Source organism: Pleurodeles waltl, chromosome 9 (genome assembly GCF_031143425.1).
Source record: "Pleurodeles waltl isolate 20211129_DDA chromosome 9, aPleWal1.hap1.20221129, whole genome shotgun sequence".
Lineage (NCBI taxonomy): Eukaryota > Metazoa > Chordata > Amphibia > Caudata > Salamandridae > Pleurodeles > Pleurodeles waltl.
Genome location: NC_090448.1, coordinates 423,443,513 through 423,458,962, shown reverse-complemented (window position 1 = coordinate 423,458,962; position 15,450 = coordinate 423,443,513). Strand labels below are relative to the sequence as shown.

At 45.4% G+C, this 15,450-nt stretch overlaps 1 protein-coding gene across 2 annotated transcripts in view; it reads right to left on the bottom strand.

Annotated features, from left to right (window-relative positions):
- The window catches only part of PLD3 (phospholipase D family member 3), a 292,670-nt gene that overhangs the window by 213,850 nt on the left and 63,370 nt on the right, over positions 1–15,450 (bottom strand). For both annotated transcript variants that reach the window (XM_069207231.1, XM_069207232.1), the window contains one exon: positions 14,812–14,966. In XM_069207231.1, the coding sequence (XP_069063332.1) occupies positions 14,812–14,966 (155 nt within the window). The remainder of the gene's footprint in view (positions 1–14,811; positions 14,967–15,450) is intronic.

Below are 15,450 nucleotides of genomic sequence, written 5' to 3'. Positions count from 1 at the left end.
ATCTGTTGTTATTTCCTCCCATTGTTTGTAGAACTTGGTTAGTCTCCCCCCCACAGGTGTTACATGTTGGGGATTTGTGACGTGTAAGTCACTGTTTGTTTTGTGGAGTTTTGGGACTTTGGAACTCTCCTCTACTTTTTTGGAACTCTCCCCCTCTATATTGTCCCCGAAAACTTCCCCGCTGATATTGGCTCTGATAAGTGGGCCTTGTTTGTGAGGTTGTGGGTTCTGTGCTTTGCCCTCGAAACCCCCCTCGAAACTGTGTTTTTCGAAATGTGCCTCTGCTCTGTGGGGAGTAGAGTGCGCCCATGGCTTTGGCCGTATCAGTGTCTTTCTTAAGTTTTTCGATAGCAGTGTCCACCTCCGGCCCAAACAACTGCTGTCCGTTAAATGGCATATTCAGCACAGCTTGCTGTATTTCTGGTTTAAATCCTGATGTACGCAGCCATGCATGTCTCCTTATTGTCACTGCTGTGTTGACAGTTCTAGCAGCTGTGTCTGCTGCATCCATTGCTGACCGTATCTGATTGTTGGAGATACTCTGTCCTTCTTCTACTACTTGCTGTGCTCTCTTCTGGAACTCCTTGGGCAAATGTTCTATAAAGTGTTGCATTTCGTCCCAATTAGCCCTATCGTATCTGGCCAACAAAGCTTGTGAGTTTGCAATATGCCACTGGTTTGCTGCCTGTGCCGCCACCCTTTTCCCTGCTGCGTCTAATTTTCGACTTTCTTTATCTGGAGGTGGTGCATCCTCTGAAGTATGTGAGTTCGCTCTCTTGTGAGCTGCCCCTACTACAACTGAGTCCGGTGTTAGCTGTTGTGTGATGTACACGGGGTCTGTTGGTGGCGGTTTATATTTTTTCTCCACTCTTGGAGTAATGGCCCTTCCTTTTACAGGCTCCTCAAACACTTGTTTGGAGTGTTTTAGCATTCCAGGTAGCATGGGGAGACTCTGGTACTGGCTGTGTGTGGACGACACTGTATTAAATAGAAAGTCGCCTTCAATGGGCTCTGCATGCAGGCTGACATTATGAAATGCCGCTGCCCTCGACACCACCTGTGCGTAGGCTGTACTATCTTCTGGTGGTGACGGCCTAGCTGGATAACAGTCAGGGCTATTATCTGACACTGGCGCATCATAAAGATCCCACGCGTCTGGGTCATCTTGACTCATCCCTGTATGAGTCAGGGATTGCATCATAGGTGGAGTGGCTACCGGTGATGGTTGCGGCGAGCGTTGTGGAGATGGTGGCGGGCTTACTTGTTTAGCCACCTTTGCCTGTGGCTGCTTGTCTTTCTCCTGGAAGACAAGTTTGCGTTTCACTCTAATAGGAGGGAGAGTGCTGATCTTCCCCGTTTCTTTTTGGATGTGGAGCCTTCTTTGGGTGTAGTCTGGCTCCATTGTCTCCAATTTCCTGTCCAAATCTATGTATTTTCATTTGTGAGGACAGTCCTTGTTCCTCTGTGTAGGAACTTGATTTCGGTTCCGAGGCCGGATGTTTCGGTAGAGAAACTTTTTCGGCTACTTTTTTCGGTTCCGATTAAACCTTTTTTTATTTTCGGCGTCGTCTCTCGGTGCCGACTTATTTCGGTGCTGCTGTCTCGGTGCCGAACTTGCTCAGAGCCGCTATCTCGGGCCCGAGATTGCTGTGTGGCGGTATCTCGACCGGAGTCGGATGACTTCGACACCAGCGTGCCCTTTTTAGGTGCCGATGTTCGGTCACCTATTTTTCGGGTTAAGCCATGGCCTGTTGGCAGTGGCGTCCCCTGGGCTTTTGTGGTCTTCTCGTGAGTTTTATGTTTCGACGTCTTTCTCACAGTTTTCAGCGTTTCTTCGGGATCGAGCTCGTCCGACTCAGATTCCTGGATGGAGAAGGTTGCTTCTTCCTCCTCGAAACGCCCTTGTCCTGTCGGCGCAGACGCCATCTGCAGTCTTCTTGCTCTTCGGTCTCTTAGTGTCTTCCTGGACCGAAACGCTCGACAGGCTTCACAAGTATCTTCCTTGTGTTCTGGCGACAAAACACAAGTTACAGACCAGATGCTGATCTGTATATGGATACTTGTTATGGCATTTTGGGCAGAAGCGGAATGGGGTCCGTTCCATCAGCCTTGAAGAGACACGTGGCCGGGCCAACCAGGCCCGGACGGGGGATCAAAAAAAACCCAAAGGGCCACCGGAGCTCTTCCAAAGTCGGTGTCGATCTGTTATAACTAACGCGATACCGAACGCAAACAATACCGACGATTTTTCCGAGATTCTAGCTAACTTTCCGACCCGAAACCCGGAGCGAAAAGGAACACGTCCGAACCCGATCGCGTAAAAAAAAAACAATCTAAGATGGAGTCGACGCCCATGCGAAATGGAGCCCAAATGGGAGGAGTCCCTCGATCTCGTGACTCGAAAAGACTTCTTAGAAGAAAAACAACTTGTAACACTCCGAGCCCAACACTAGATGGCGGGATGTGCACAGCATGTGTATCTGCAGCTACACATGCCATCGAACATATATATATATATATATATATATATAAATATATATATATATATATATATATATATATATATATATATAAAATGTCACTTACCTAGTGTACATCTGTTTGTGGCATATCGTGCTGCAGATTCACATGCTTTGCCATCTAGTGTTGGGCTTGGAGTGTTACAAGTTGTTTTTCTTTTTCGAATCATGAGATCGAGTGTCTCCGCCTCTCGGTGATAGTGTGCATGGGCATTGAGTCCTTTGTTACACTGTTTTCCCCGCAGGAGAGTGAAGAATGAAAATGTCACTTACCCAGTGTACATCTGTTCGTGGCATCAGTCGCTGGAGATTCACATGTTCTGCATAGCTCGCCATCTGGTGTTGGGTCGGAGTGTTACAAGTTGTTTTTCTTCGAAGAAGTCTTTCGAGTCACGGGACCGAGTGACTCCTCCTTCTGTCTCCATTGCGCATGGGCGTCGACTCCATCTTCGATTGTTTTCCCCGCAGAGGGTGAGGTAGGAGTTGTGTTGTAGTAATAGTGCCCATGCAATGGAGTGACTAAGTATGTACCTATTTAAGGTGGAAATAATATATACAAATGTACAAAGTTGAAGCTAACTTCCGAACTGCTACAGGCTACCGGGGAGGCGGGTGGGCACATGTGAATCTCCAGCGACTGATGCCACGAACAGATGTACACTGGGTAAGTGACATTTTCAGTTCGATGGCATCTGTCGCTGTAGATACACATGTTCTGCATAGACTAGTAAGCAGTTATCTCCCCAAAAGCGGTGTCTCAGCCTGTAGGAATGGAAGTGGTTTGAAATAATGTTCTTAACACGGCTTGACCTACTGTGGCTTGCTGTGCGGATAGCACGTCTACACAGTAGTGCTTGGTGAACGTGTGTGGCGTAGACCATGTGGCTGCCTTACATATTTCTTGCATTGGGATGTTCCCTAGAAAGGCCATGGTAGCACCTTTTTTTCTGGTTGAGTGTGCCCTTGGTGTAATGGGCAGTTGTCGTTTTGCTTTAAGGTAGCAGATTTGGATGCATTTAACTATCCATCTGGCTATACCTTGTTTTGATATTGGGTTTCCTGCATGAGGTTTTTGGAATGCAATAAATAGTTGTTTAGTCTTTCTGATGTTCTTCGTTCTGTCAATGTAGTACATTAATGCTCTTTTGACATCTAAGGTATGTAGTGCCCTCTCAGCTACGGAATCTGGCTGTGGGAAGAACACTGGTAGTTCCACTGTTTGATTTAGGTGGAACGGTGAAATAACCTTTGGTAAAAATTTCGGATTAGTCCTTAGGACGACTTTATTTTTATGTAGTTGTATAAAAGGTTCTTGTATTGTAAACGCCTGAATTTCGCTTACTCTTCTTAGAGATGTAATGGCGATGAGAAATGCAACCTTCCAGGTTAGGAACTGTATTTCGCAAGAGTGCATGGGTTCAAAAGGTGGACCCATGAGTCTTGTTAAGACAACATTTAAGTTCCATGAAGGAACAGGTGGTGTTCTTGGTGGTATAATTCTTTTAAGGCCTTCCATGAATGCTTTAATGACTGGTATCCTATATAGGGAAGTTGAATAGGTAGTCTGCAGGTATGCAGATATTGCTGCAAGGTGTATTTTAATGGAAGAGAAGGCTAGGTTAGATTTTTGTAAGTGAAGCAAGTAACCCACTACATCCTTTGGAGTTGCGTGTAAAGGTTGGATCTGATTATGATGGCAGTAGCAAACAAACCTCTTCCATTTACTTGCATAGCAGTGCCTAGTGGACGGCCTTCTGGCTTGCTTTATGACTTCCATACATTCTTGGGTAAGTGTCCGAATTCTAGGATTTCAGGAGCCAGATTGCTAGATTCAGCGATGCTGGATCTGGATGTCTGATCTGTTGGTTCTGTTGTGTTAACAGATCCGGCCTGTTGGGCAATTTGATGTGGGGTACTACTGATAGGTCTAGCAGTGTTGTGTACCAGGGTTGCCTTGCCCAAGTTGGTGCTATTAATATGAGTTTGAGTTTGTTTTGACTCAATTTGTTTACCAGGTAAGGAAGGAGAGGGAGAGGAGGAAAAGCGTAGGCAAATATCCCTGACCAGTTCATCCATAGGGCATTGCCTTGGGACTGCCTGTGTGGGTATCTGGATGCGAAGTTTTGGCATTTTGTGTTCTCTTTTGTTGCAAACAAGTCTATTTGAGGTGTTCCCCAGAGTCTGAAGTAAGTGTTTAGAATTTGGGGGTGAATTTCCCATTCGTGGACCTGTTGGTGATCTCGAGAGAGATTGTCTGCAAGTTGATTCTGGATCCCTGGAATAAACTGTGCTATTAGGCGAATGTGGTTGTGAATTGCCCATCGCCATATCTTTTGTGCCAGCAGGCTCAACTGCGTTGAGTGTGTCCCCCCTTGTTTGTTTAGATAATACATTGTTGTTATGTTGTCTGTTTTGACAAGAATGTATTTGTGAGTTATAAGTGATTGGAAAGCCCTTAATGCTTGAAAAACTGCTAGCAGTTCTAGGTGATTTATATGCAGTTTTGTTTGATGTACGTTCCATTGTCCTTGTATGCTGTGTTGATCGAGGTGTGCTCCCCACCCTGTCATGGAAGCATCTGTTGTTATTACATATTGTGGCACTGGGTCTTGGAAAGGCCGCCCTTTGTTTAAATTTATACTGTTCCACCATAGAAGCGAGAGGTAAGTTTGGCGGTCTATCAACACCAGATCTAGAAGGTGACCCTGTGCTTGTGACCATTGTGATGCTAGGCACTGTTGCAAGGGCCTCATGTGCAGTCTTGCGTTCGGGACAATGGCTATGCATGAGGACATCATGCCTAGGAGTTGTAATATCATCTTTGCTTGTATTGTTTGTGTTGGATACATGCGTTGTATGATCTTGTTGAAATTTTGAATTCTTTGTGGACTTGGAGTGGCCACTCCTTTTGTTGTGTCTATTATGGCTCCCAGGTATTGTTGTACCTTCCACGGCAAAATGTTGGATTTTGCAAAGTTGACGGTGAAACCTAGTTTGTAGAGGGTTTGTATGATTTGATTTGTGTGGTGTAAGCACTTTGTTAGTGAATTGGTTTTGATTAGCCAGTCGTCTAGATACGGGAATACATGTATTTGCTGCCTTCTGATGTGTGCAGCCACTACTGCTAGACATTTGGTAAAGACTCTTGGTGCAGTTGTTAAACCAAAAGGCAATACCTTGAATTGGTAATGTATTCCTTTGAATACGAACCTTAGGTATTTCCTGTGCGATGGATGTATTGGTATATGGAAATACGCGTCTTTGAGGTCTAGGGTTGTCATGTAGTCCTGTAGTTTTAGCAATGGTAACACTTCTTGTAGCGTGACCATGTGAAAGTGGTCTGATTTGATGTAGGTGTTCAGTATTCTGAGGTCTAGGATTGGTCTCAGTGTTTTGTCCTTTTTTGGTATTAAGAAGTACAGTGAATAGACTCCTGTGTTTGTTTGTGTGTTTGGTACTAATTCGATTGCATTCTTTTGCAATAGTGCTTGAACTTCTATTTCCAGAAGTTCAGAATGTTGTTTTGATAAATTCTGTGCTTTTGGTGGTATGTTTGGAGGGAATTTTAGGAATTCTATGCAATAACCATGTTGGATAATTGCTAAGACCCAAGTGTCTGTAGTTATTTCCTCCCATGCTTTGTAATAATGACCTATTCTTCCCCCCACTGGTGTTGTGTGGAGGGGGTGAGTGACATCTGAGTCACTGCTTGGTTGTAGGGGTTTTGGGGCTTTGAAATTTTCCTCTATTCCTAGGGAATTGCCCTCCTCTGTATTGACCCCGAAAGCCTCCCCTGTACTGTCCCTGGTAGCTGGACGGTGTTGCCTGCGAGGTGCTGGCTTGTGTGGCCTGACCCGAAACCCCCCTCGAAAGGGTGTCTTGCGGAAGGTGCTGTAGGTTCCTCTGCTCTGCGGGGAGTAGAGTGCGCCCATGGCTTTAGCAGTGTCAGTGTCTTTTTTTAGTTTTTCGATTGCCGTGTCCACTTCTGGTCCGAACAGTTGTTTTTCGTTGAATGGCATATTGAGCACTGCCTGCTGTATCTCTGGTTTGAACCCAGACGTTCTTAGCCATGCGTGCCTTCTAATGGTCACAGATGTATTAATTGTTCTTGCAGCTGTGTCTGCTGCGTCCATAGAGGATCGTATCTGGTTATTTGATATGTTCTGTCCTTCCTCGACCACCTGCTTTGCCCTCTTTTGTAGTTCCTTGGGTAGATGCTCGATGAGGTGTTGCATCTCATCCCAATGGGCTCTGTCATAGCGCGCAAGTAGTGCTTGAGAGTTAGCGATGCGCCACTGGTTTGCAGCTTGTACTGCGACTCTTTTCCCAGCTGCATCGAACTTGCGGCTCTCTTTATCTGGGGGTGGTGCATCCCCAGATGTGTGGGAGTTGGCTCTTTTTCGAGCTGCTCCTACTACGACGGAAACAGGTGGCAGCTGTGTGGTGATGAAAACAGGGTCTGTAGGAGGTGCCTTATATTTCTTTTCCACCCTTGGCGTTATTGCCCTACTTTTGACCGGCTCCTTGAAGATTTCCTTTGCGTGCCGAAGCATACCTGGCAGCATAGGCAGGCTTTGGTAGGAGCTGTGGGTGGAGGAGAGGGTGTTGAATAAAAAGTCATCCTCAACTTGTTCTGAGTGGAGGTTCACGTTGTGGAATTGTGCCGCTCTAGCCACCACTTGAGAATATGCTGTGCTGTCTTCTGGTGGTGAGGGCTTTGTTGGATATGCCTCCGGACTGTTGTCCGACACTGGGGCGTCATATAAGTCCCAAGCGTCTTGATCCTGGTCACCTTGGCTCATGGTGGTGTGAGCCGGGGAATGTGACGGGGTTTGTGCTGGTGAGACGTTAATTACAGGTGGAGGAGAGGGTGGCGGAGTCACCTTTTTCACCATCTTGGTTTGTGGCGCCTGGTCTGTTTGAAACTCCAGTCTCCTTTTTCTCCTAACAGGGGGAAGGGTGCTTATTTTTCCTGTTCCCTGCTGTATGAAAATACGTTTTTGCGTATGGTCCACTGCGGTGGATTGCAGCTCTTCCTCAAACCTATGCTTTCGCATCTGAGAGGACAGTGATTGCTCCTCTGTCTAAGAGCCTGGACCTGGGTCGGTTACGGGTTGTTTCGGCACCGAAACCCTGTCTGTATGTTTTTTCGGCTCCGAGGTGGCTTTTTTCTTTTTTGGAGTCGAAACCTCTCGGCGTCGATCTTCGTCGGTGCCGCTGTCTCGGCGTCGAGCCGTTTCCACACCGCTATCTCGGTGTCGTTGCTTTTCTCCAGCACTTCCTCGATCCCGAGAAGGCTGCGTGCCGGTGTCTCGACCGGAGTCGGACGATCTCGGCACTGTTTGGGCCTTTTTCGGTGCCGATGGTCGGTCACCGAATTTATGGGTGGAGCCATGGCCTGGTGGCAGTGGCGTCCCCTGGGCCTTGTCACTTTTCTTATGTGTTGTTTTCGACGTCTTACTCACGGTTCTTTGATCGTCGAATTCCTCGGAGTCCGATTCGTGGATCGAAAAGGTTTCTTCTTCCCCTTGTTCCTCGAACTCTCGGTGCGCTGTCGGCGTGGACGCCATCTGAAGTCTCCTGGCTCGACGGTCACGGAGTGTCTTTCGGGACCGGAACGCGCGACAGGCCTCGCAAGTCTCTTCACTGTGCTCAGGTGACAGGCACAGGTTACAGACCAAATGTTGGTCTGTATACGGGAATTTGTTGTGGCATTTGGGACAAAAACAGAACGGGGTCCGTTCCATCGGCGTCGTTCTACACGCGGTCGGGCCGACCAGGTACCGACGGGGGATCGAAAGCTACCCCGAAGGGCACCGGAGCGCGTCGACCTTCGATGCGGAGTTGAATCTAACTACGCCGATCCCGAACGCAACAATACCGACGAAAATCTTCCGATATTTACTAACTTTCCGTTCCGAAACTCGGAGCGACAGGAACACGTCCGAACCCGATGGCGGAAAAAAAACAATCGAAGATGGAGTCGACGCCCATGCGCAATGGAGACAGAAGGAGGAGTCACTCGGTCCCGTGACTCGAAAGACTTCTTCGAAGAAAAACAACTTGTAACACTCCGACCCAACACCAGATGGCGAGCTATGCAGAACATGTGTATCTACAGCGACAGATGCCATCGAACACATATTTACATAAAGAAAATACTACAACAGCTACAGGCCTCCGGCGAGGAGGGCGGGTGCATGTGAATCTGCAGCACTACATGCCACGAACAGATGTACACCGGGTAAGTGACATTTTCTGTTCTATGTCATGTGTAGCTGCAGATACACATGCTTTGCATAGACTGAAAAGCAGTCCCCTCCTAAAATAAGCAGTGGCTAGCCTATAAGAGTTGGAGTAGTGTGAAATAGTGTTCTAAGCACTGGTTGACCAACATTTGCTTTTTGGCGAGAGAGCACATCCACACAGTAGTGTTCAGTAAACCTGTGTGGTGTAGACCATGTGGCTGCCTTGCATATGTCTGCCATAGGTATATTTCCTAAGAACCCTATTGAAGCTGCTTACTTTCTAGTAGGATGTGCTTTGGAAGTCACTAATAGTTGTCTTTTAGCTTTGAGATAGCAAGTTTGAATCCACTTTACTATCCATCTGGCCAATCCTTGTTTTGAAATAGGATTACCCTTATGAGGCTGTTGAAAAGCAACAAAAAGTTGTTGAGTTTTTCTGAAATCATTTGTTCTGTCTATATAGTACATGAGAGCTCTTTTAAGATCAAGAAAATGGAGAGCTCTTTCAGCAACTGAATCTGGCAGTGGTAAGAAGACTGGCAATTCCACTGACTGATTGACGTGAAATGGCGAAAGCACTTTGGGTAGGAATTCTGTGTTTGTCATAAGTACTATTTTGTGTTTGTGAATTTGCAAGAAAGGTTCTTCTAAAGTGAATGCTTCAGTTTCGCTAACTCTTTTCAAGGAAGTAATTGCTACTAGGAAAGCAACTTTCCATGAGAGGAACTGGAGAGCACAAAAATGCATGGGTTCAAATGGTGGACCCATAATCCTTGTGAGCACAATGTTAAGATTCCAGACAGGAGCTAATGGAGCTCTAGGGGGAATAACTCTTTTAAGGCCTTCCAAAAAAGCATTTATGACAGGAATTCTAAATAGAGAAGTATGCTGTCTGTTTTGGAGGTAGGCTGATATTGCTGTTAAATTAATTTTAATAGATTAATATGCAGGGCTTATTTTTAGTAAGCAAATCAAATAACATACAATATTCTGTACTGATGCCTTTAAGTGGGTCAATGTTTTTTGGTTGGCAGTAATATACAAAACGTTTCCATTTAGCAGCATAGCACTGCTTGTTGTATGTTTACATGCTTTCTTTAGGATGTCCATACATTCAGATGGAAGCTGTAGATATCCAAACTCTATGAACTCAGGAGCCAAATCGCCAGGTTGAGCATACTGGGATTGGGATGCCCGATCCAACCTTTGTTTTGAGTCAATAGGTCTGGTCTGTCTGGGAGTTTGTGATGTGGTACTACAGATAGACCCACTAGTGTTGTGTACCAGTGTTGACGTGCCCACGTGGGAGCTGTGAGTATCATAGTGAGGGATGTGTGACGGATCTTGTTGACCAGAAATGGAAGTAGTGGGAGAGGGGGGAAAAGCGTAAGCAAATATCCCTGACCAATTGATCCATAAAACATTGCCTTGGATCGAGGGTGTGTGTACCTGGATGCGAAGTGTGGGCATTCTTTTTGCGTTTTCGCTTGTTGCGAAAAGGTCTATGTTTGGCGTTCCCCACATGTGAAAGTACTGTTGAATTACTTGTGGGTGAATCTCCCATTCATATATTTTTTGCTGCGTCCTGCTTAAGAGGTCCGCTAGTTGGTTGTGTATCCCTGGAATATACTCTGCTAGTAGGTGAATGCGACTGTGAATTGACGACTTCCAAATTGTTTGTGCTAGAAGGGACAATTGGGATGAATGGGTCCTCCCCTGCTTTTGCAGATAATACATTGTTGCCATGTTGTCTGTCCTTATTAACACTGTCTTGTGTATGATCTGTGGCTGGAATGCTTTGATTGCTAAGAACACTGCTAGCAATTCCAAGTGGTTTATGTGATAAGTCTGCTGGATTGCATCCCATTCTCCCTGTATAGTAAGATCGTTGAGATGGGCTCCCCAACCTGTCATTGATGCATCTGTGGTGATTATGGTCTGTGGCACAGGGAACAGAAATGGCTGCCCTTTTGATAAGTTGGTGTGATTCCACCATTGCAGAGAGTTGTAAGTTTACTAGATTGTGAAGCTGACCCTGTGCCTGAGACCATTGTAGTGAAAGACACTGTTGTAGGGGGTCTCATGTTTAGACGTGCATTGGGCACCATTGATATACACTATGCCATCATTCCCAATAGTTTCATTACAAATCTTAATGTGTAAGTTTGATTATGGAACGCTTGAATTCTTTGTAGTTTTGGGTAGGCAAATGCTGAATGAGTGTTCAGAATTGCTCCCAGATACGGCTGTTTTTGCGCTGGTTGAAGGCGAGATTTCTGGTAACTGACTGTGAACCCTAGCCTGTGTAGGGTATCGATTGAGTAATGTGTGTGTTGTTGACAGGTCTGAATGGAGCTGCCTTTTATGAGCCAGTCGTCGAGATAGGGAAAGTAATGTATATACTGTCTTCTGAGGTATGCTGCAACCACTGCTAGGCATTTGGTAAATACCCATGGTGCTGTTACTCCAAAGGGTAGCACTTTGAATTGGTAGTGTTTGCCTGCTATCACAAACCTTAAGAATTTGCGGTGTGCTGGATGTATAGGAATATGGAAGTAAGCATCTTTTAGATCTAATGCTGTCATGTAGTCTTGTTTTTGTAGCAAAGGAATGACATCCTGAAGAGTGACCGTGTGGAAATGCTCTGAGAGAATGTATTGATTGAAAGGTCCAAGATCAAGGATTGCGCTGAGAGTGCCATCCTTTTTTGGTATGAGGAAGTATAGAGAATATATTCCTGTCCCTTGTTGAGTTATAGGTACTTCTTGCACCTTTGAGTAGAAGTGACTGTACCTCTTGTTTTAGAAGAACGAGGTGTTTTGGAGTAAACCTATGTGAACGAGGGGGAATATTTGGTGGAGTGAAGATGAGCTCTAGGAATTAACTATTGTGGATAATTGACAGTACCAACTGATCTGATGTAATGGTGTGCCACTGATGGTAGAAATGTTGCAGTCTTCCTCCCACAGGAGATGGGTGCTGTGTGGGGATGCAGAGAAAGTCACTGCTTTGATGAGGTGGAGGTGCATCTTGTGGCAGTGGATTTCCCCCTACTTCTAAAGTTGTGTCCTCTATAGGATCCTCTGAAAGACCCACTCAAGTAATACTTTGTCCCTGCTTTTGTTGGGACGTAGACGCCTCTGATGTTTGTGGTTTAAAACAACCTCTGAATTGGGGCCTGCGAAAAGTACCCCAAACTTGTGTTGCGTAAAGGGCACCCACAGCCTTTGCTGTGTCGGAGTCCTTTTTTAAATTTTCAATGGTGGTATCCATCTCTGGTCCAAATTTCTGCTGTTTGGTAAACAGCTTATTAAGAACCACTTGTTGTATCAGGTTTAAATCCTGAGGACAGCAATTAAGCATGTCTCCAGATCATGACACTAATATTTATACCCCTAGCTGTGGTGTCTGATGTACCTAGGGTGGATCTAATTTGGTTGTTGGAGATAGCCTGTCTGTCTGCAACTACCTGCTGTTCCCTTTTTAGGTGTTCTGGTGGGAGATATTGGAGGAACTCTTGCATCTCATCCCAATGGGTCCTGTCATAACTGGCTAAAAGAGCTTGAGAGTTGGCAATACTCCACTGATTTGCAGCTTGAGTTGCCACTCTTTTGCTTGCTGCATAGAATTTGCGGCTTTCTTTATCGGGGTAGGAGCATCCCTGGTGGATTGGCTATTTGCCCTCTTTCTTGCTGCACTGACAACAATGGAATCAGGTGGCATTTGTTGAGTTATAAAGAGTGGATCTGATGATGCAGCTTTATAAGTTTTGTCCACCATTGGTGTGAGTATCTTAGCTTTTGCTGGTTCTCTAAAAATTTCATCAGCACGTTTTAGCATGCCTGGTAGCAGTGACAAACATCGGAACTGTCTATGTGTAGAGGATAGTGTGTTGAATATAAAGTCATCCTCTATGGGTTCATTGTGGTATATGGCTGCTCTAGCAATAACCTGATTATAGGCAGTGGTGTCTTCAGTTGGAGGTGGCCTAGTGGGATATAGATCAGGGTCATTAGATGGGATAGGGCCTGGATCATACACATCCCATGGGTCTACAGTATAACTACTGTCACCCATAAAAACCCCCATGTGAAGGGACAGGAGATTGCACAGAATACTGTGTAGGTGAAGGTGGTGGAGAAGTGGAGAATGCAGTGGAGAAGGCTGATGTACTGCCTTTGGTTTTTCCCGGTGTTTAAATATTTTTGCAGGTGAAGGCAAAGCTTCCAAACATTCTAGGAACAACAGTTTCCTCTTAGTTATAGGAGGAGAGGTAATAACATTCCCAGTATCTGTTTGGATTTGGATTTGGATTTTCCCTTGTTTATGGTCTATCACTTCAAAAATGGGAGTAATGTCTGTTGACTCCTCTGCAGATGGAACATGTTTACTTTCTTCAGTTGTGTGCTCCGAAAGGTTGGTGACTGACTGCTTTATTCGGGCCGAAAAATGTGGGCTCTGAAACAGATGGGAGATTTTTTCAGCTCCGAAGAGGAGTTTGGATGCTCCGGCTCCAAGGTGGTATACAAATGTTTTGGTTCCAATGTGGAATCTTCCACTTTGCGACTCGATCCCAAAACAGGCGTGGCAGTCTGTTCGGTCGAATGCATTTTGGTCTTCTTCGACACCGAACCTGTGGGCTGGTTCGTCGAGATGTAACTTTCTGGTCCGACCATGGCCGGCAAGCAGTGGTGGACCCAAGACCATTTGTGTTGACTTTTTGGAATGTTTTTGATGATGGGAAGGGGCTGGAGTGCTCATTTACTGCGCCGCAGGAATAACTTGGCTGTTGCCATCTGAGTCATGGTCCGAATCAGAGTCTTCGATGGAAACTGCAGTCAGTACCTGTTCCTCACCAAAAATGTTGAGTGTTCAGTCGACTTCGATGCTATCTCTAGCTGACTCGCTTTTTGATCTCGCAGAGTCTTCTTAGAGCAAAAGGATCGGCACGCCTCGCAGGTTTCTTCCTTGTGATCCGGAGAGAGGCAAAGGTTACACACCGAGTGTTGGTCGGTGGGGGAACTTGGCGTGGCACCGAGGGCAGAACTGAAACAGAGTCCGATCCATGAGCTTGTGACCGAGAAGGCCCAGGAAGGGCACGGATGCCCGAAAGGGTGTTTAATCGATCTCGATGCTACAATCGGATCGAGTGTAGTATGGAATACGCATTCGAAAACGATACTGATGTTTAAAGGAAAGATAGAGAAGTTCAGATAGAACCGAACAGAGATCTACCGAAGCAAGTGGGAACACGTCCGAACCAGACGGCAGAAAGAAAACAATCTAACAAAGGACTCGATGACCACACGCACTATCACCGAAAGGAGGAGTCACTCGATCTCGTGACTCGAAAAAGCTTCTTCGAAGAAAAACAACTTGTAACACTCCGAGCCAAACACTAGATGGCGGACTTATGCAAAGCATGTGTATATGCAGGTACACATGCCATCAAACATATATATATTTATTTTTTTATTCATTTTCTGAACTGCTGCAAGTTTGCTGTAATCACTTTGTGCCAACACAGTAAAAAATACTTACGGTGGAATCCACTTGCAGTACAACAAAAGCAAATTACTTCAGGACAATGTCCAGCTCACTTTTTCCCCACCATTAAGCTTTATAAACTAACCACCTTCCAAAGCACTTTAATTAGGAGAATGTGTCACTGTCAGATGGCCAAGATCAACCCCGTGGTATGGCCAAGGCCAGCATCTTCTGGTCTATGAAAGTGATAACCCACACCTAGAACAGGGTCACAGCGTTTTGGATTTTGTCTGCAACTTAATCTGCATTTTCACTGCCTAATTTCTTGTGTTCTCCATTTTATATGGGCAATTACATATATTCTAAGCGTAAGTACTGTATTATTAGCTTTGAAAGTAATAACTTTCATAAACCTTTTATTTTTACGATTTACTATTCTGGCTCCACAGACTGCAATTGATAATACATAATTTTCTCCTAGGAATTTTAATATGCAGCACCCATCACCCAGCACCTACAAGCAAATCATGTGTCTGCATTAAGCCTTTAGAACTCACTCGCAAGAGTCGCTACAAGTATTATTCTGGTTCCGCACCATCTCAGTTTGCTCCACAGTACTTGAGAAGAGGCTTGGCAGGATCATCAGCTGACACATCATCACATAGAGCGCGAAGGTCAGTACAAGTGTTATGGCCACGGTGCAGCTGTAACGCTGGGGAAAGAGAAGAGTTCAATAAACAGAGATGCATGTCTAGGTAAAGTCACACTTTTTATCAATTCAGAATACATAGCAATCACTTTTACTTTGTTGTGGCCTCTTGCTCTCCCTGACCATATCTTAGTTCTCACACTACCCATGTTTTTGTTTCCGTATAACAACCTGCCATGGACTGGTATTAGAACACAATACTTGCTATCTGCCCCAGATAACAGGGACTACAGCGAAACAGGGCAATCTACGTTCCTCTTTTTCTGCAAAAAGTTCACGTGGTCTTTTAGTTGCAAGGATTAGATTGTACAGCTTTTCTTGTCTTATTAACCATTAGCAGAAGTTTTATAACCCATAAACACAAATCAGAAAACACCCCACACTGTAGACAACGGGGCGAGTTCCTGAGTTTATTTTAAAAGGGTCATGGGTATCAAACCTGCAGCAAAAGATTCTCCACAGTCACATGGTCAGCTTTAACCAATCA